The sequence below is a fragment of the Toxorhynchites rutilus genome, chromosome 3 (assembly GCF_029784135.1).
Source record: "Toxorhynchites rutilus septentrionalis strain SRP chromosome 3, ASM2978413v1, whole genome shotgun sequence".
NCBI classification, from domain to species: domain Eukaryota; kingdom Metazoa; phylum Arthropoda; class Insecta; order Diptera; family Culicidae; genus Toxorhynchites; species Toxorhynchites rutilus.
This window is the reverse complement of record NC_073746.1, coordinates 268,739,900-268,761,934: the sequence shown is the minus strand read 5'-3', so window position 1 is coordinate 268,761,934 and position 22,035 is coordinate 268,739,900. Positions and strand designations below refer to the sequence as shown.

The following is a 22,035-nucleotide window of genomic DNA, read 5'->3' as shown; positions in this document are numbered from 1 at the left end:
TGGCAGCTTGAGATGCATTTTTGCCTTTGTCATAGTAGTACTGTAAAATATGTCGGATTTTCTCTTTATTTTGCTCCATATTTGCGACACTATAACTCACGAACGACTTAACCAAACAAAACACTGTCAAGGACTATATCATAGCGCCTTTACCTTTCCAACAAGCTATAGTATGACTCGATACAATGAATACAACTAGAACTACGCGCTTACAACGACACCTCGCGGAAATACCGCAGGACTTTTTTGACAGCCTAATATATCACACCAGGAGTTCGGGTTCGATTCCCGTTCTGGTCGGGGGATTTTTCGTCAAAGAAATTTCTTCCGACTTGCACTGTGGTCACGCGTATTCTAGAGATTGCCACTTAGAATATTTTAAGGCCGTATTATTTGGCATAGAAATCTCAACTAAGTACTAATAAAAGTGACGCGACTAATACTACGTTCCACTAGGAACGTTAGAGTCAATAAAAAAGAAGAAGCTCCGAAAGTTGTCGTGCCAAGAAACTAATGACAGCGATTTAATCTAGAAGGATTGTTTACTTAGTGGTAAAAAATCCATCAGGATTGATACAAGCGTTGGAAAGTTATCGAGGATTACGCGAGAGTTGTAAAAAAATCTACACTTCACGTTGAAAGCCCATTGTTGTCATTACCGTCAAGGCTATCAAATTTCCAAAATCAACTGTAAAACCTTGCTCAAACGTTACCGGGAAACATTGACGTTGGATGGTGCAAAACGAACTAAACGTAGAAGTGGAACATATGACCGGAAACTACGAGTGAAGATCATCAGGGCAGTCCGGAATAATCCTTTGGTATCTCCGAACGTGATTAGGCGAAAAACTCATTGTGGCGCACAATTCGGCAAATATGCATGCGAGAAAAGTTTAGGTCGTATCATATCGACAAACATTCCAACAGGATGCTGAAATGAACAACTTTACAAGAAGTTTTTTCAGAATATAATTTCGTCGTTTATTCGATTACACGAAGGTCTCGTGATATTTATCAGAGAATAGAGAAAGAAGTTATCAGATAACTTCTCGATAACTGTGTAAAGTTTAATCCAATCACTTTTAGTTGCGATGATTGCCTTGATCCCTTTTGAGGAGCCATTGCAAGCGGAACGCATGATCAGGAAATATACCAGTTAAAGCAATGTCCTGGAACAAAAGGTAATGAAGATGGTCGAGTTTCGAGCGACATAGCATGCGCTGCCATAACTATTTCGCAAATAGTGACGTCAGTCGTTGTGTTTATCTTTGATTGCCCACCGCATCCATGTAAAAATGCTATTTTTAGGAAGTAATTGATCAACTAAAAACGTACATTTTTATAGAGCTCCAGCTGAATATGAGGCTAATGTGATAGCGTTAAGTGAATATTTGTGAAATCACGTCGAAAAAGACGGATGAAAGTGATATTTCCATGTGCCATGTTCACTTTCGCACGTTCATAGAAACAAACGAAGTTTGATTATTATACCGTTATAAAATTGATGTTTCGGAGGCTTTCAGTGTCGGTGGGTATGTTGTGAGATAATATTCGCCAATTAATCATAATTTCACCGAAAATGTTACTGCTTCCGAAAATTAAGCATACGACTGCTCTCTGGACCTTTTACCACATGAATAAGCCACGATATAATTGTCATCTGTTAAAAAACAACCAGTTGAATGATTTCATGAGAATTTTGGCTCAAATTATCATGCAACCGTGAGTACTTTCAACATTGTTTTGTTTCTTCCATATACATTCCATATTGAATGCAATGATGTTTACAATATTTGTAAGCGTTAGAATCCAGAAAAGGTCTGAATACGTACCAAATAATCATCTAGCGATTGATTTAAAATTAGCTCAAATGAGGGGCGCATTGACATCAATAGAAGGTGGATTTTATAAAGGTTTATAATATGTGAATCCGTAAAAATATCCTGTAAAACTACTGTAAATCATGAAAAAGACAACTTTATTAATATGTTACAATACAAGAAAAATTATTCTTCTACTATTCTGATGAAACTTCGAAATTTTGCTGAATACTTCCCATCGCTTTCTCCATTGTGACATTGTCAACCGTATCTCCCATCTTTTTCCACCACTTCTCCATATTAGCTGGTGTTTTGATTGTTCTGTCACAATTCTCCAATATACGTTTTACAATTGCTCAATATTTTTCGATAGAATGGATATCTGGACAATTTAGTGAACTTATACTTTTTCAGTAAAATCAATATTATTCTACTTATACCATTCTACGATATCCCCGTTGTAATGGTATCACGAGACCTTCGTGTGATCGAATAAACGACGAAATTATCTTCTGAAAAAACTTCTTCTGATAACTTACTGATAACTGATAACTGAAAACACATCCTGTAATACTTCTCAAACATACATACGTATATAGATCCCAACAAGAAAGAATTAAAAATGTTAAGAATATCGAGCTTTTACTTTTATGGGCTGAAAAGTCCAGGGATTCTTAATGAAAACAATCGTTCTTTGGGCAGAGCTGCATTTATTCCTCAACATAGTTTCCTTCGAGGGAAATACACTTGATATAGCGAGTTTCCAACATTTCGATTTCTTTTCTGTAGTACGATACGTCTAAGTCTTCGAAATATGCCTTAGTGCCACTCTGCAGACTGCATATTGAACTCAAGAGTGTGGTAATGAATCCACGTTTCATTCATTGTCACAAAACGTCCACTCGATTACGCCTCAACAACGCTAAACCGGCTGTTAGATCATCAATGCGCCGCTGTTTTTGGTCGGCGATCAGCAAACGCGGCACTCATCGCGCAGATAGCTTTTTCATGTTCAAAATGTCGTGGAAAATGTATCTCACTCGATATTTTGAAATGCCTAAGGCCTCAGCTAACTCGCGTAACTTCACTTTACGATCGTTCAAACGAGGCGATGCACATGTTTTACGATTTCTGGATTCGTTGCCTCTTTTGGTCTTCCAGAGCGAGGTGCATCCGCGGTGCTTGTACGGCCCACCAGCACTAAACCTCCGATAAACTGTTGTTCTAGAATCTAGATCAGTAGTGCTCAACTTTTTTTTCAGAGGGGCCACAAATACATGTTAGGCATGATGTCTCGGGCCGCAAAACCAAAATAAGTGTACTACGAAATTATAACCAGTGAGAAACAAACATTTAAAAAAACCAAGAATGAAAATCTTTAGTACGAAAATTTGATAGCACTGACAAGGGCCAATGAATGAATACTTTAACTGAGTGAGGGGCGCGGACTTTCACCAATATTTATAGATTTTTTTGTATGAGTTCCAAACATTATACACACCAGATGGGCCAACCAAAAAAACCCGCCGGGCCGCATGTTGAATATAACTATATCGAACAGAAGTGGAATAACATTTCGCCAACCACTGCATTTATTACTCAGGAGTTTCTCCCATTAAGAAACAATATTTGATCAAAATACAATATTCCTCTTTTTTCCATTTTCCATTTCCACACTTAAACAACTGTAGTTTGTGAACAAAAAAAAACGGAATGTCATGAAACTTCACACATAAGCTAGTAACAGAACAACGTCTCGAAATTAATTTGGTTCAGTTTTTATTGGCGCCATCTGTTGTGTAGTACTTATACTAGTGATGAAACGGATATTGGTTTGGCCGGACACTGTATAACGAATGTCCGGCCACCTTCGAGGCTGGGTAGCTGGATATCCGGCGGCCGAATATACGGCTCTTGATTAGCGGATACAATATCCAGTGAATCTCATACAAAAAGCAAATAAGGCGTTAAATTTTAGAGATAAACACATTTTATTTTATTTTTTCAATTATGAATGAATATAAAATTTTTAGTTTAGAATAAATATCCTATTTAACAGTGTGTCAAGTTTTCTACAAGGTAATGATAATGGTTTTATATTATAATAATGAGATTTTTGTAAGTGTATTGAAATAATAATACTGGTCGAGTAAGAGTAAGAATTTCGTGTTATGAGAACATCAATCAATTATTTTCATTGAGATTAAAAAACAACTTAGAACTGTCTTCAGGGATGGTAGTACGCGAAAGACTACTCTGAAGCTGGGGCTTGATGTGCGGAAAAAAGCGAAATCGGTTGTCACCATCTATTGCTGTAAATTTGTTATTCATTCATCTTATTTACCACTGATTAATGTTGAGTACTGCTCTGAAGTTGACACTGTTATGAGTTAATTAAATTTTAATAACATTTCTGACATGTCAGTAATCACACCTTATTTTTAATTACGTGTTAATCATGTTTATATGCTATTGCATTATGATTTATTTCATGGTAATATTTTTTTTTTAAGTATCCGGCATCCGACCAGATAGTAAATATTGCCGGATAGGCTGGCAATATTTACTATTCATACTTCACATTATTGGACAAGCCCTTTAAGTTCTATGGAATTGAATTTTGAATATTAAGAATACGTAAGGTGCTTGATAAGGTTTGACATGCTCGATTTCCCTATTAAAATCAGTGTTGCCACAAGTACAGATTCATATGGAAAGGTACAGATTTCTTCAAATATGTGGGTCCAGATTCAATAGAGTACAGATTACATATATTCCTAAGGTACATAAAGTAGCGTTTTGATAGTTCAATTTCTTACACGTGGGTTTGTTAAGCGAAGAAAGAGATTCGATTTAAATGATCCGACCCTCAAGGCTACTACAACGTTGAACAAAAAAAATCATTTTCTAATCTAACAGTAGTATAGAAAGTATTTCTAGGTTTCTACGTTAAGGATTCGTAAAAGCTGGAATACGAATACCGTCTCAAAAAATTAAAATTAATTAGTGATGGAATTAGTGTTACAGAAAACATGTGCAGAATTATTTGTAAAAAATCTGATGCCTGAAAAAATTGACGATTTCGACTTTTCGATGCCTCGATTTTAATCCTTTCACGTAGAACATCGAGTATCAATCGATGTGTAATGATTGGGCCAAAACGTACAACATCGAGTCTCTCTCTTCCAAAGAAGCGCTGTCTGTTCTTGTTGAAAGAAACCTGGATTTTACTGCAATCACAGACAATTTGAATTTGGAAGCGGCTGTTCTCACTAATGTTTTGAAAGAGTGTACCAATAACGATTTGTTTTTGAAAAACAAATCGACTTGAATAACTCGAACAACTGTTAGTCGCCTTTGCGTCTCAAACGTAAACGAGATAAACAGCACGTAAAGTTTCGTAGAATTAATTTAGAGAACGATTGGAAAAGGTACACCTCCGCGCGGAACATGTATTCACAAGCCTTGAAAAAGACTAGATGTAAGTACATTCAGAGGTAAATCGACCAACATCAGAATAACAGCAAGGAGTTATGGAAAATATTGAAATGTTTACTTAACACTAAAAATAGTATGTCGCGGTCCATAGCTTTCGAAAATTTGGAAGAACATTCCGAACCAATGATAGCTGAAAAATTCTACAATTATTTCGTGAGTAGTGTTCAACGGATTAATCGAAGAATTGGTCAGTGAACCTCAAGAAATAATACAGCCGATGAATAACAATTGCAGATTAGAATGTTTTCTACCCATCAGGTTTGAGGAGTTGAAAGATGTTTGTTTTGCAGAAATCGGCTGATATCGACAATGTCAACGCAAAAGTGATACAAGATTGCTTTCATGTTAATGGACACAAACTGCTGGACCTAATAAATGAATCATTACAAACAGGGCACATGCCTATAGTTTGGAAGGAATCCATTGTGGTTCCCATCCCCAAAGTTAATGAAGCCGTAGAGTATCCTCCTATTAACATGTTGCACACATTAGAAAAAGCTTTGGAACTTGTTGTGGCCAGCTTATGAAATATAATAATAACAATAATTTGCTAATACCGGAGCAGTCGGGATATCGAGAGGGCCACTCTTGTGAAACCACCCTTAATCTGGTGTTAGCAAAGTGGAAAGAGAATATCGAGGCTAAAGAAACTATTTTTGCTGTGTTCTTGGATTTGAAACGCGTACATTTGAACGAAGATCTTCATTCTTTCGCTCGGTGGCTAAAATATAAACAATTGAAGCTAAATGTTAGTAAGACTAAACACATGCTCATTTCTTCGGCAAACTCCAGATTCGATGGTCATTTTGAAATTGATGACGAGGAAATTGAACGGGTGACAGAAATTAAATATCTCGGAGTAGTACTTGATGACAAATTAGTCTTTAAATCTCATATTGATAATGTCATCAAAAAGATTGCTAGAAAATATGACGTCATATGCCGTTTGAAGAATGAGCTAACCGTACGAAGTAAAATCAAACTGTATAAATCACTCGTCTCTCCTTACATAGACTACTGCTCATCTATCTTGTATCTTACAAGTACAGGTCGGACTCGATTATATGTGATTCGATTATATACAATTTTGGACTAGATTATATACAGTTTGGAAAAAAATATTTTTTTTCATATTTCAAACATGGCTTATTTTAAGAAAAAAATGTAACCTTTCAACGTTAAGGTGAAGTTTAAGTGGTTATTACATGTACAGTGGGGTAAAAATCGTGATTTTTGAAGATTTTGCCTGAATTTTCACCAGGAATTGTTTTTATCGGTATTGCAGCCAAATTAAGAAAGATAGAAGACGTGCGTCAAAGAACAAATTATAGAGCGGTTAAAGAACTTCAATTTAATTGATAGAAACATTCTGGTTTTATTTAAATTTTTAGGATAAAATTAATAATAACACATTAAAAATAATTAACTTTTCAATGTTTCACTTCCAAAATGTTATTAAAATCCACTAATTTAGTTGTTCCACTAATATATCCTGTACTAAATTTTCCCATCTTTCAAATGAAAGCATTACTTTTCAATGTAGAGCCAGTTTGAGGCAACAGAGTCCGAAACAAAAAAAAAAGTTCTATAACTCTGTCATTGTTGAAACTCGAACATATGCGTAGGAGGATTTTTTTCATCAAATATGATCGTCTATCACCTTCTAAGAGATTCTGGATAAATTTCGAAATATTTGACGAGAAAACTTTCTATGTCAATTGGACAATTATCACCACAACGATTTGATTTATAATCAATGTTTTAAAGCTTCCCCGGAACTGCTCTCTAGAAATAGAATCTATTAGTACAGTGATGAAGTGTGTTGAATAAGAATCGAGATATTTCGTAAATTTTTGCATAAACTTTTACCCTTATTCTCATATTTCTATTATATTGGATGCAAGTGGATTTTAAAAAAGTACCACATATGGAATTGAACATCTTAATTGCGATACGAATATTTAGACCAGAATAAATAAAAACGATGAAATATTCATACAATATTGAAAGAAAAAACATAATCGAATATGAAAAGTCCCTTAACCCAACACAAAAATAAAATAACTCATGATGAAAGTGGCAAACGAGTAGAATATATTATTGAGACTACTGTTTTCATCAAACACTTCTGGTTTCACTCACAAACACAACATGATGATTCGAGCAATATAAGAAGTACACAACTTGAATTCATCTGAATCTTCTTTGGTCTCAAAGTTCTTTCTTCATTTATATAATTACACCTTTCTGGATTCACTTTTCGGTTGTTTATTCAATAGCTGTAAATGCAGCTAATAAAGTCTTTTACGCACAATTTATAAACTTGTACTTCACATGTAAACCAGTATGCATTTTTTATATTCGAAAATAAACCTTTGAACACTACTAACCATCATTCGGTACGCCATCACGATCTATAGATCACTTTCACTTTTCAGAGCTCCGGTTCCGATTTCTACGTAGAACCAAACCGAACAGCTAGTCTTCCACACCCGATTGCGTCTAGGATTCAAATTTGAAAACAAAAAAATCGTTGTAAACTTATAGTCGGACACTGTGGCAGGTATTGTTTTCCACGCGCCGAAGACAATTAAGGAATGCGACCGAGCTGCCGAAAATCACTTGTTTATATACGACGACCCACTTCCTCTGGCGCGCGGTGCTGTTTTTTGATCATCGAGGCACATTGTCTGCTGCCGCCAAGCGATGCAATTCATTTTCGCGCGGGTCGACGAGATCGCGCCCGCTCGCGAGGTCTCTTCCAAAGATGCCTGCTATGCCCTGTGGTGAATCAACACAACAACAACAACAGCAAAAACCATAGCACAACTTGCCTAGCGAACGGCCTGGTTCAAGCCTCCCCTCGGACCAGTGAAAGTTCTGTGGTCAGGGATTGATCTTATCGGTACTACTATTAATCTATCGATCACTTCGTTTAAACAAGGTGTAGTATAATCTAGTTGGTTAGAATATCATCACTATAATTATGAAATTGAAGAGCAAGTGGTATGCATAATCTGTTCAATTTGAGATATTGGGGATCAGTTTACAATAAGTTCTCTGAATAATAGAAATTAATTTAATTTACTATAACTAAACTATTAAAAAAATTGAAGATACGGAAGTTAGAAATTTCCAAGCGAGTCGTTCTATTAGCCATGTCGTGAAGCACGGAAGCTATTTGGCCAGTTCTTGTTGTTTGAGGGCATGACATGCGTCCAGACGGAGTGAATCATAATCACCGAAAGTGAATCGAGCTTCCTTCTTTGGAAAACGAAAGTTTTGTCCATTTGGGGTCGGAAAAATAACTCGGTAATAATTTCCGAATTTTGAGCAGGTTTTGATGCATATATGGCGCTAGTCCTCTATTTTATAACGGCATCATTTCAAACCTGGTCATCAGTAAATAAAACCGCACCAAAATTTTATTGGTACCATACCAGCTGGAGACCGTTCACGGTTCACCGCGCTTTGCATGTTTATGATTCGGCCCAAGATGAGCCGCTATTCGCGCCTCGGCATCAGTCCGGATGTGTTCGATTATTTGAGCCCCTAAATCGAGTTATATTTCGAGCATGGTTTGATTATGCTCCTGGTCATGGGTTAAATCAGATACAATGAAAGATGTTGATTCTTCTGCATAACCTACAATAAACTGGCTTTGAATGTGTTTGTTTTTGCGTGTTTATTGGGGAAAAAATAGATTGTCACCAGAATTTAGTTTTGTCGAACTCTCGAAACCGACGATGATTGTTCAAAACGAGAGATTAATTGCTCGCCTAACTAGCCTCTTAATTGACCGGTTGGTCCACGTACTGTGGTGCAAGTAGCGCCGTCCTGTTGCAAATTTATATCGGTCACTTCCAAAGCTTTCATTTGGGACAGAGGAATGCTCGTAATCATCGTCCGATAGCGGGCTTCATAGACCATAGCATAGTGGCTGTCCTTATCCAACCACACGTCGATGATAACACTTTCTCATAACCCACATCAAACAGTATATTTTTCTGGCCGCTGTGGCTATTCATTATACCAAATTCCATATTTTTTTGTCGACATTTGACGTTTGGGCTTCATTGAAACAGTAATATCGTTTCAGTTTTCGGAACATGAAGCATGAATTTTGATAACATAATTAATTGTTTTGTAATCGTTTCTCAAGTCTTAATGCTTCCATTTTGAAATAGCAATACAAACTGAGCATTTTTTTTCTTTTAAATATTTGATGCAACTGAATATATTTGGTCGGTGTTCATTCAGACCGGACTAAGTAACATAATTATGATTACGATTGAGTCAAACTCATAGTTTGAAGCTGTGTAGTTTTAGCAGCTTCCAATCATTTTCCCCAATTGTTTTTATACGCATTAGCATGGACGTATAATGGTATAATTACAAAAAAACTATTTAAGGTCAATCAAGAGGGGTTAACGACTGCTAGTCGAGAACTTTCATTTGATACCCATTTTGATGAAGTTTTGAAAAAAAATAAGGCGCCATCTTGTAGTGGCGGCCATTTTGGATTTACATTTTTCATAAATGAATGTGTTCTACTAGTCAATCTCTTTCATTTGATATACATATTGATGGGGTTCTGAGAAAATGTGTAATCCGCCATTTTGTAGCGGCCGCCATCTTGGATTTACATTTTTCATAAATAATTGTGTTCTACTAGTCAATCCCTTTCATTTGATATACATATTGATGGGGTTCTGAGAAAATTTGTAATTCGCCATTTTGTAGCGGACGCCATCTTTAATTTACATTTTCCATAAATAATTGTGTTCTGCTGGTCAAGCCATTTCATTCGATACCCATATTGATGGGGTTTTGGGAAAACCCAAATTGATGGGGTTTTGAGAAAACATGTACATAATCCGCCATTTTGTAGCGACCGCCATCTTGGATTTTCAAAAACATGGAATACGCAGTTTTATAATGACAACAGAGATAGAGATGTGTTCCAAATTTCAGATCAAACGGTCAACAGGAAGGGGGTGAAATTTCTGTTAATGTGGTACAGCGCTACAGACAAAGCTACGAAGTTACAAAGTTACAAAGTCACAAATATACAAACGGGTCAACCTAGATAAAATCGTTTAATGAATAAGTTCAAATCATAATTATATTACGTTTATCGAGAGAAAATTCATTTTATTTTTATGACTCGATTATCCGGAGTGAAAAAAAATGGGTGGATTATATCTATGTTATAACTGCAAGGTCAACGTGGGACTACCTTGGCGTAGCAATCATTCTTTTGTATTGATTAAATTTTTGATTGAATGAAACAATTCCCGAATTTAATTGAATTCAATATATTTGCTTTGTGAGTAAAAATATTGTATGATTCCATATAAGGTCAATTCATGCATTGTGCTAGATTATGTTCTTCGCTACAAGTAAATTTAATGACAGTACTTTTACGTTTGGTATGATGCCTAGGACAAAATATGTGAACGGAAGAATTATCAAACGATTATTTTATTTTACGTTCCCTTCTGAGCATCTCGTACGTATTTCTCGAACCGCGAATTTGCTTGATTTGATGAACTTCAGGCACTCAGTTTCGATTTTGACATGTACGTCGAACGCATATTGTTGAATCAATAGGCGTCATCGGAACAATTGGTTATCAACATCTTGCCTAATCATCAAATGGTATGCGTAGGAATTCAGTGAAGATATGAAGACATATCCTTCAATACAATCTTGAATAACCGAGCCATAGTGTGGTGTTCGTACCCGCTTTTGTAATCCGTGTTAGAAAAACACTTTTCGGAGTGCAAAAAAACATGCGAGTGCAGAAGTACCCTAAAATCTCTGTTGGGGAAACACATTTCAGTCGGAACAAAAATACCCCCGACTTTCATGTATTTGCAATGCTGACCTCTCCAACGCTGCTTGATTTTGAAGTCTGTGTTAGGAAACACATTTCGGTGATAACAAAAATCCCCATAATTTCATGTATTTGCAATGCCGAATTCCCCAAGGCTGCTTGGTATTGATGGCTGTGTTAGGGAAACCATAGGGCCAATCAAAATGAGGCAGTTAGGGCGTTTAGATAACGCTTAACATTTTACAGTTATTCAATAGTTTATCTAATGAAAAATAACATTTTATTAATTGCGATAGAAGCGTAGAAATATTCCCTATCAATTGATGCAAACATCTTTCCGATCCAGTAAGAAATGTTCGAGTTATAAGCATTCGGAATCTTTCATTTTTTCTTGCATGTTCTGTGTTTAGGTTTTCATTTTATCCCCCTCATACTCCGGTTAGACGTTGTCCCACGTCAAAAAAAATCAATACTCCGGATAATCGAGTCCGACCTGTACTAACAGTCAGTCTAATAAAAGTAGAATGTAGGTTATGAAATTCTTATTCGTTTGCTACTATTAAATCATATTTCTCTTATATTAATACATAGCCCGGTCTGACTGAACACCGAACATTTGTCTGTCAAATTTACTCATTTAGATTTAACTGATTGCATTTGTTTGGAAGTTTACCTAGTTTTATTAACCTGTTATTGATGTGGTCAATGAACACTAGAGATTTTCAGAAAAAATAGCTGCGTTTTTCCACAGCTGGTTTTTTTTCCTACACCCAAACTAGCGTTGCTAGAAAGTATTTCATTTTCGGCAGAAACCAAGTCTTTTCATGCCTTGTAGCGTCAAATGAGCAAATAATGTCATCTGTCCCCAACGCTTCAAAATGTTTGAATGTATGGAACCAAAAATCTCTTTCCTATTTCTTTTTTTTTGTCTTTCTTGAGATTGCTCCCAAAAAAAAAGTCCAAACGACGTCAACAGGAATCGAATCAAGGCCGGCTGGAATGCAAGACTGTTTTACACGACCACGCTATCCACATAGCTAATGATGCTGTTGCCCAGAAGCGTGATAATATTACATTTCATTACAAATTGAAATATGAGTTTTAAACAGCAATTGGGATTTTTTTTATTTTTTTAAGTTAGTAGAATCAATGGAGGGATGATCGTGGAAGATGGTTCTACTCTTTAAGATTAATCAATTCGGGATCAATTCACGTCTTTATCGTGTAGGTCTTGCTACTAATTATTTATGTAATTGTTATGTAATCCAAGATGTCATAATATTGAGTATGCTGTTTGGTTATGTAAAAAAATGCAATTAATGAATTTAACTGGCTGCTGATTTAAAAGTTCGAAAGGGTATACTCACGCATACCAGATTATGATAGCTTGAGTCTTAATATTATGTTTCCTATATGTGTCTTCCTTAGAAGGCCGATTCACTTTCTAGAATGCACTTGCCCATTCCCCTTTCCCTTTCCTATACAAAGGCAGAACTTAGCACCCAATGAGCAGTAATGCAGGAGCCACACGAACTTTCCAAATGAGCACTCATGGCCATAGGATACTCAATATACATCACGTGGCTATAAAGTTATTACAACCCTCTACAAACAATGTTCCGGACAACTTGACAACGAAGGATAAAATGCTATTTTCATCTATAATATATTCCTGTCATTGATTTATTTGACTAAGGCTTATATTTACGTAGATCTTAACTAGTTCGACTTGTGTTTAAAAATGATAAATGATGGTTACTTGTCTTCTTCTGCATAATTGAATAAAGAGAAGAAAAGGGTAGTAATGGCTTTAATGGTATTTTTGAGTACCTTTTCGAACAGAATGTGGTTCCGGATTCTATCACGTTATCTCATCTAACCCGTTCAAAGTTTACAATTTCATACATGAAACGTTTTTTTCGGGGCTTCCATTTGATGTATCGAAAGAGAAAAAAAACAGATTTTGAACAATAAAAAAAAACTCAATTCCCGTCCGGGGCCCTAGGCACAGACCCATCAACTTATTTTTTCACTTTTTCCCAAGAATGACTTTTTTTTTAAATTCGTAATTTTTGAACTACTGAACCGATTTAGATTATTGATATATCTAATTGAATCCAATAAGCTAGCCTTTCATAGAAATATTTAACTCGCAAAAAAAAAGAAGTTTATTTTCGTAATCATCGATTGTAGTCGTTTTTATTTTTTTCATTTTATATAGTCCAAGGGCGCTGTATTTTTAATATTTTTTCTTGAAAGCTAAATATTTTTTACATAACATATCTCGATATCAGAATCCAATTTTCCCGCAAGTGTGATATTTTTTCAAAGATAGTTCATTGGCTTCAATTTGACATGTCGTTCATCTGAATCGGGTCAGTAGTTCGAAAGTTATGAATTTTCGAAAAACGTCCGTTTTGGATAAAAGGGGAAGAATGATTTTTCAGATCACCGGTCAAATTTGAAAAATCATATCTCAAAAACGAAAGGAATAGCATCTTTGATATCGAGATATGTTATGTAAAAAATCCTCAACTTTCGAGAAAAAATATAAAAAAATATAGCGCTCTCTAGTCCAAATTCTACTTTGAAAACTGTTTATGTTTTGATTGTGTAACCCGAATAATAGTTCAAAAGTTTGTATTAGGATAAAAAAAAGATTTTGTTAATATCGCTACGTTTTGTATTAACCCACATGTCTTCAATTGTTTTTTAACGTTTTTTAACTCCTAAACATATATTTCTACCATAATGATGAATTTATAAAAGTTGTTGGAAATTAGTAGATAATCGGCGTTTCATGCAATTTTAAGACATTTGGCATTAAACTTTTTTTTTAAATATCCCGATTTCCTTTACTCCCTTGGATAATTTTTCGATTTTCAAAAAAAATCATACTTTGGCCGCTTTGCGCAACTGTGATAATATGTATTGACTTTACTGATGGGTCCTCTATGAACGAATCCACAGGATTTGGAGTGTTCAACAACATAGCTGTTTTTCAGTTATCTCACTTGTCCGCAACGAAATTAGGATGTAAAATAAGATATTGCGCACCTTCTCCAATCTTTCCCTATTTCATTGTTAGATAGTGACTCCGAGTATTTGCTCCAGCACAGAATAGCGAACGACCTAAGGCTGTGGACGAACAGAAAGTAATAAATATCGACCCAACAAAGGCGAAACGCCGCCATGAATTAGATTGTAATTGGATGCCATTATGCTGTAGATTCTGTTTGCGAACCATCAAACAAGAGCTATCAGGATGTCGATTGGAAGTGATTTTGCACAGATGGTAACCAGAGCGAGATGGTAAAAATTAAAGTAAATACGCTATCTTTTGGCGCGGAAATCAGAGATTGAAAAGAAAGCAAAATAATCTTTGTTTCATGTTGAAGGCTGTTTCAGTGCCATTCAATTAACAACATTCTCGATGAAGTCTAAGAACGATCCATCGTTCTGAAATGAATAGGATAGACACTGGGTAAACCAACTACGCAGAAATACCTTCGGAAAGGTTATGCTTTAATTTTGAAACACCATTGTCTGTAAGTTTTCATCCGGAAGCGTCTGCTTTCCCGTGGCCTTGACACGGCCGACAACGAACTCAAACAAAAATACCTTCCCACCGCCTCACCGACTACCCGAGCTCGTTATTTATGAATGCCGCGATAGCTGTTTCAAACGCGGAGAGTTGAGTTTTACGATGATTATGAATTGGCATGGCACGTTTTTTCTCTGTGAAACGGAAATACCCATTTAAGAACTATTTTCATGTTTGTAAGCAGAATAAAAAAAATATGTTTCATATTCTCAATCCCCCATTTTATTCGTTAGACCATTCTTATCATTCATATAACATCTAAAATCATTCGAGCGGGATAAGACAAACAGCACAAAAAATACAATTAAAAATAGAAGAATGCTTCTTGACCACACCTTCTGCAATGAAAAGCTTCCGTGCTATTTGGCAACGAAAATGATGCTCAATGTCATGCTGTTCAGCGGGAAACCACTTCTCTAAGGTTCACTTCCGAGTCGTTTCTCAGTTTTACATTTGTTACTTTCTGTCCAACCAAACATTCACCACATTTTCACAGGCAAGTTACTCATAATGGATGTAGCAACACATCATTCATTGGGTTTAATTCGGCTCGAGTCAAACGAATAAATCATGTTCATTGAAATATGGAGAAAATCGTGTTTCGTTAGGAATTCCACTTTCAATTGATGCTACAAGAAAACACCTTTTAGGTATATGTAACTCTCAATTACGACAAAGTTATATTGTACAGGATGTACAGGATATAGAATTAACTTTTCTTTGCCAGAGAGCATGTTACGCAATAACTCGATCGTTTCAAGACTTGTTAGGCTCTTAGCGGCACCCTAACCAAATATAAAATTCGTATTCATTTTCTGGATTTTCGGCCATAAAAGAATGTTGATGTAATAAGGCGATATTTTTCATCGAACATCCGAGACAAATACTTTCCGGCGTCATCACATCAGGTAATGAATCAGTCTCTTAGAATTTTTTTTCACTATGTCACACGTCGCGAAAAGCACTAAATCATACTCTTTTCATTTGGACTCCCAGAAAACGTGCAATCGTAATTAAAATTGTTATTAAATACCGCAAAATTATTTCACAGCATTACCGATGTCTCGAAGATGCCAATTGCCTGCGGTCATTTCACTCGACTTATCCAATTGTTCAAACATCACTAGAGTATGCACCAAGAAAGCATATAATAAGACAGGCCCTCTGGAAGTACAATTGCGGTTTCTTAAACACGACAGGTAAGAAAACGAAAGTCAATTAATGTCAAAACAATTGATTATAGTCAATCTTATTTTCTACAGCGTTTTCTGTGATAAAGGGTGCATCTGCGATTGTTCGCATTGACTCTTACGTAGAAGGATAATTGGTGCATCGTGCAATGAACGCAACGGACCATAGTTGAATTAGTTTACCACGTCCGATTTGATAGAATTTTGCGTGCGGTATCGTGCAACGAACTACAAAACATGGATCCATGGTTGGAGTTTGGAATGAATCGGAATTAACCTATGATTGAACCAAGAGAAATTTTCATTTGAGCCAGACCAAAATTCACCGCAAGACACTGAATTGGGGTTATCTGAGTCAATCTTACTTTTTTCGGGTTGTCCTTCATCGCATCTGATTTGATGCATTTCGGTTCATTACCTAACCATGTCACATTTAGCAACACGATTGACAAAATACGTGAGAAAAATCAGCAAAAAACGCTTCACTTTCATTCTGCACAAACTGCTCGCTCAAACTATTTGAGGCAACACAAGTTTGCGTGATTCACCGTTTGGCATTTGTTTCCAGCCTTCGAAGCGTGCCCATGATTAAAAACCAGTCTAGGTATGGTGTACGACGAGTAATAGTTTAAACCACAACAATAATTATAGAAAACGCCAGAGATTAAATTTATCTCTCAGTAGGCTGTAATGAGTGATTAAATTTTTCTTTTGGTTAGTTCAAATTTGGCAGGCTCAAATTTAAAGTTTGATACCTAATACTTCTCATTTGTACACAGAAGCAACATAAGATGCTAAATCGGCATATTTAATATTGAAGTTTAAAAATGCGCCTGCTGAAATATTGTGGTGAATATATGGATTTTGAATATATTTAATAAAATCGTCACGACTCATGAAAAGATAGAAACTAGTAAGTGAAACAAAACTTGGCTCATTTCCCAATGTCGTGGTTGACTATGAAGAATAGAGTAATCACTATTAACAGTTTAATCGAAAAACAAACTGCAAACTGCTATTGCATAGAGTAATGAAATGGCGTTGAAACAAAACGCTTCTCATTGCGGTACTAACAAATATGCACCACTCTGAAGTCGTGTTCGCAATAGTAAAAACAACTACCTATGGTAATGAGTGCTATCGAATATTTTGTGTCAATATGGGAATGCATACTCATAACAATACAGACAAATACTAGCTGTGGGAAAGTTTTTGTTTTACTATGAAACTGCACTCGATAGTGAGAAATTAAGTAGGAAAGCAACGACCGACATGTTTAATCGTATAAACAAATTAATTTAAATTAGCTTATGTAGTTTCATGGGTAACGTAACTGAATTGTAAATTCGTGGGAATTACCCATTTAAATTTATACGGAATGAATTTCTCTGAAATATTTAAAAAAAAAAAATATTATGATGCAGAAACCTAAATTTTCATTCATAATTTTATTTTCAAAACACGTTATTCCACCTGAGAATATATTGCCATTTTCGTTTCACACCAACGGAGCACTAAGCTTAATTAATTCCGCAAACGCGAAATTGGACTAACAACGATGTCATCGTAGAACATATGGGAATAATTTTTTTTAACTCTCTCTCGGAGTTTTACAAAAAAAAACGATTTTTTTTCTAACCATAACATTGATCTACGGAAAGAGACGAATACAACAAAATAAAGACGGATCAAATCGGATCATCCCTTCTTCGAGTTTTACACTTACTAACATATTTGCCATTCCATTTGCCTTCCATTTTCATTTATATAGATAGATATTGGCTAAACGTTTCTACAACATTTCCTGGTTCAGAATACATCTACAATTAACTCGGTTCGTCACTATCTCTCTCTATTCCGTGGACACCCCGTGCTCACCAGGTCCTGCTCTATTTGGTCTAACCTCTTTGCTCGCTGCGCTCATCGTCGTCTCGTACTCGTCGGATTCCCAATAAACACCATTTTTGCCGGAAAGTTGTCCGGCGTTCTTTTTACATTTTTTTTTACATAAATACATATTTATTTCATTTTATTTTTGTTTTATAGTTCTTACAAGTTAAGTGAACAGCTTATGCTTTGCATCTTAATTCTAGCTTAATAAATTGCATTATTAAATGCTCGTTTTATTTGATGTTTTTTTATTTTTATCTTTTTTTATTGGAATGTTAGACATTTCTTTTTTTTTTTTAATTTTTAATACAAACTACCTACTTAACCTATTCTTAACCTAAACCTATGAAATTGCTGTACAGATTCCGGACAATCAAATGTTCGGAATAGGAGCACCTCTCTCCAAATTTTTGAATATAATTGTGGAATTTCACTTCCAGGGCAGGCTATTTCGTGGACCTCTGTTGTTCTCGTCCAAGGGGGCAGATTCAGAATTATCTTGAGGAACTTGTTCTGAATAAGCTGGAGTTTCAGCTTGTGTGTCCGGGCACAGCCGCTCCAGACTGGAACCGCATATTCAATTGCAGGATAAATGATCTGTTTATAGACAGCCATCTGATTCTCCAGACAAAGTTTAGAATTTCTGCCAATCAACGAATACAACGACCGAAGCAGAATATTACGGGTCTGATTCACGAATACATTTCGAATACACTTCACGGTGGAAACGGAATGAAATGTATTGGCGATGACAACGGTACGGTGTCGACATCTGGATACGAGATTAGTTTCTCCCTATACTTATCATTATAATATCAAATTATCTTCAGATGAAATTTTTGTATGAGATTATTATATCACATGAAGAAAACAAAGTTTTCCACTCACATTGAATACCAGTTTGATACGAAGAAGTTAATTTTCATTAATGATTTTTTATTTGAAAAGTGCTCATTCTGCCTGGAAACTCATTATTATCTTCGACACTTCACTGACTCGTAAAACGTAGTTCAATGGCGTGCCGTTTATTTCGTTTCCACCGTGAAGTGTATTCGAGAATCAGGCCCTACATTTCGTGACGATTTTATGAACGTGAGACCTAAAAATCAGATGACTGTCTAGAGTGAGTCCTAACTAGACCACTTCTCTGGATCATTCGATAAGTGAGTCACCGAACCGAATTCTTACGTTATCAGACGGAACAAGTCTACGAGATCTCGAATGTGGGAATATAATAGCCTGAGTCTTCACCGCATTGATGACAATTTTCCAACTGGTATAATACCCTGTTAGGGCATCCAGCCCACCCTGCAATTTGCGAGTCAGACCACCGATTATGCGGTCTTGAAACAAAATCGCAGTGTCATCGGCAAATTGGGACAATATCCCATCACCGGGAAGCGATGGGATGTCCGCAGTATAAATGTTGTACAGAATGGGCCCAAGGACACTTCCTTGGGGCACACCTGCATCTATTTCGAAATGCTCTGAGCACACATTATGAAGGCAAAAATGTCCTATCAGAGAGATAATATCTGATGATCTTAATAAGATATATGGGAAAATTGTATCGCTGCAGCTTGTACACTAGACCATCGTGCCACACATTGTCGAAGGCCTTTTCAATGACCAAGAGCGCCATTACTGTCGTCTTGGACAACGACTTGTTCCGCTGTATAATATTGGTAACTCTAGTGAGTTGATGGATGGTAGACATTCTTTTACGGAAACCAAATTGTTCCTCAGGAAAAACACCATGCTCATCTGCAAAAGCAAGAATTCGACTTTGGATGCATTTCTCGAACAACTTAGAGAGTGCACAGAGCAAGCTGATGGGCCGATAGCCCTTAGGAACAGAAGGATCTTTCCCCGGTTTCAAAACTGGTATAACTTTAGCTAGCTTCCATGCTGATGGAAAGTAGCGATTGATCAAGCATGGCAACCCCTTCAGCAACAGCCTGCTCATAAGGGCTAACGATGTTTCGTCCAAGATTGTGCGACAACATAAACTGTTGCCCCAACGCATTCGTTTTTTCATTGGAAGTCAGCAAAAGACCACCTCCACGTGAGTCCCCTGACGAGAACAAGGGAGGAATTGGTTTAGGTCTATTTTTCAATATTTTTCTTAAATACCAGAAGGGTTTAGAGTGGGGAGGAATTTCTTGAAGTTTTCTATTAAATTCCTTATTTCTAAGATCTTCAATCCTTTCCCGGATTACCCTGGTCAGATTATTGAAAGAAACTTTTTTATCAAGATCGCCAGTACGCTGGTATTGGTGCCGGTAAGTATTCCTAATACGTATCAAATATTTTGTGATGCTGTCAATTTGAAGAGAGGTACTCACCTGATATTGTTGAACCGGAACCGCATGATCACGAGCAATTTCAATTGCTTGTTGGAGGGATTCCAACGCCAGATCAACCTCCATAGGGGTATCCAAAGGTAGGGCGGCGTTAATGCTGTCGTCCACAATTCGTTGGAACATGACCCAATTAGCACGATGATAGTTCCGCCTGGGACGGCGGATAGCAGCTTCAGCAGAACCATTCAACTTCAGCTCCACTGGGTAGTGGTCCGATGGCAGCTCATCGTAGACAACTGGATCCTCTGGTACGGCCACGTTTGTCAGAAAGAAATCTATGATCGAGTGAACCCCCGATCTGGAGATCCTCGTTGGGCTGTCCGGCGCTAAGATGTTGTAGTGCCCAGTCTCGAAGTCTTCCGCCAAAATGGTCCCGCTCTGGTTCCGCCGTTGATTGCCCCACACTTGATGAAGAGCATTCAAATCACATGCGATTATGAACTTGACACGTCGCCTCGATAGCTTTGCTAAATCGTTCCGGAAAAGAGTGGCAGTACCATCACGTACGCGGGCTTGTTTAGGACAGTAGGCCGCGATGACGATGACTAGTCCAAGCGAAATACTGACCTCGACCCAGATTGCTTCAATAAATTTTAGATGAAGATCAGGCAGCAACCGGCAGGTGATGTTTCACTTGACTGCAACGGCTACTCTCCCTCCTCTCGTAACGGATCTATTGAGCCTTGTGGATCGGTCCAGACGGAAAACGACGTTATCTGGAAGGCATAAACTATTCTCCGGCTTCAAGTGTGTTTCAACTAGCGCTACCACGTCGATATTTTTGGTTCGGAGAAAATCGAGCAGTTCCTCGGTATTGTTCGCGCTTGGGACACGAACGATTCGTACCACGGTGGTCGCCCTTGCAATTGGCACACTTGTTTGCAGCATTGCCATCCAGCTGACAATCCGTGGTGACATGCACTTGACTGCAGAGACTGCATCGTGGTTTCAAGCGGCAGTTACGAGTTCCATGCCCGAAATTCAAGCACCGTCCGCACTGGGTGAGGTTATCCTTCGAACCGCGGTACGGTTCCCAACGTACAGAGACGGAACGGATGGTTCGTACAGCTTGTAACGCCCCTGCGGTGACGGTTCCTTTACGGAAGTGAACCAGATAAAGCCGATTATGAAACTGTTTGCTTTCTTCCCCCTTTCTCTTCATGGGGAACACGGCGATGGGTTCATACTTGTAACGATTCACAAGATCTTCCTCGATTGTTTGGTGTCCATGTCCGGTAGCCCTCTCACCACGGACTTGAAGGGTTTCTCCACGTTGTAATCATGGGAGAAGTATTCCGCCTTCCGCTCCTGCAGATAATTGATAACAGCATCCCAGCTTAGCTTGTTGGCAACAGACACCTTAATGCCAACACGGCATATCTTCATGTGGTATAATAATCCCATACAAAAATTTCATCTGAAGATAATTTGATATTATAATGATAAATTTAGTGGGAAACTAATCTCGCATCCAGATGTCGACACCGTACCGTTGTCATCGCGAATGCGTTTCATACCGTTTCCACCGTGAAGTGTATTCGTAGTGTATTCGAGAATCAGGCCCTTAATCTACCACCCCTGGACCACCCCTTTGTCTCAAAAAGTACGGCTCAAGTTTGATTTTTTATAATGCCATCTCCTTTTATTGTTAAACGGTATGTACTAAACGTAAAAAAACAGGAAGTGGGTCATATCTATGGTATAACCGCAAGGGTGACGTAGGACTATCGTTAATTTAGAGATCATTTGTTTGAAGTTGAATCTGAATTCATTCTGAATGAATGAATATTTGGAGACCTTCGAAAACGAGAGCGTTACGGTTGGAGACACA

At 37.1% G+C, this 22,035-nt stretch overlaps 1 protein-coding gene across 2 annotated transcripts in view; it reads right to left on the bottom strand.

The window, feature by feature from the left end:
- Window positions 1–20,322, bottom strand: part of LOC129779409 (uncharacterized) — a 28,409-nt gene extending 8,087 nt beyond the window's left edge. Inside the window, exon 1 of one of the 2 annotated variants that reach the window (XM_055786859.1) lies at window positions 20,187–20,322. In XM_055786859.1, coding sequence (XP_055642834.1) covers window positions 20,187–20,270 — 84 coding nt within the window. In that variant the 5' untranslated portion in view covers window positions 20,271–20,322. Of the gene's footprint in view, window positions 1–7,708; window positions 7,897–20,186 lie in introns of those variants that run through there. The other variant, XM_055786860.1, reaches the window with a different exon arrangement.
- Between the last annotated feature and the right edge of the window lie 1,713 nt (window positions 20,323–22,035).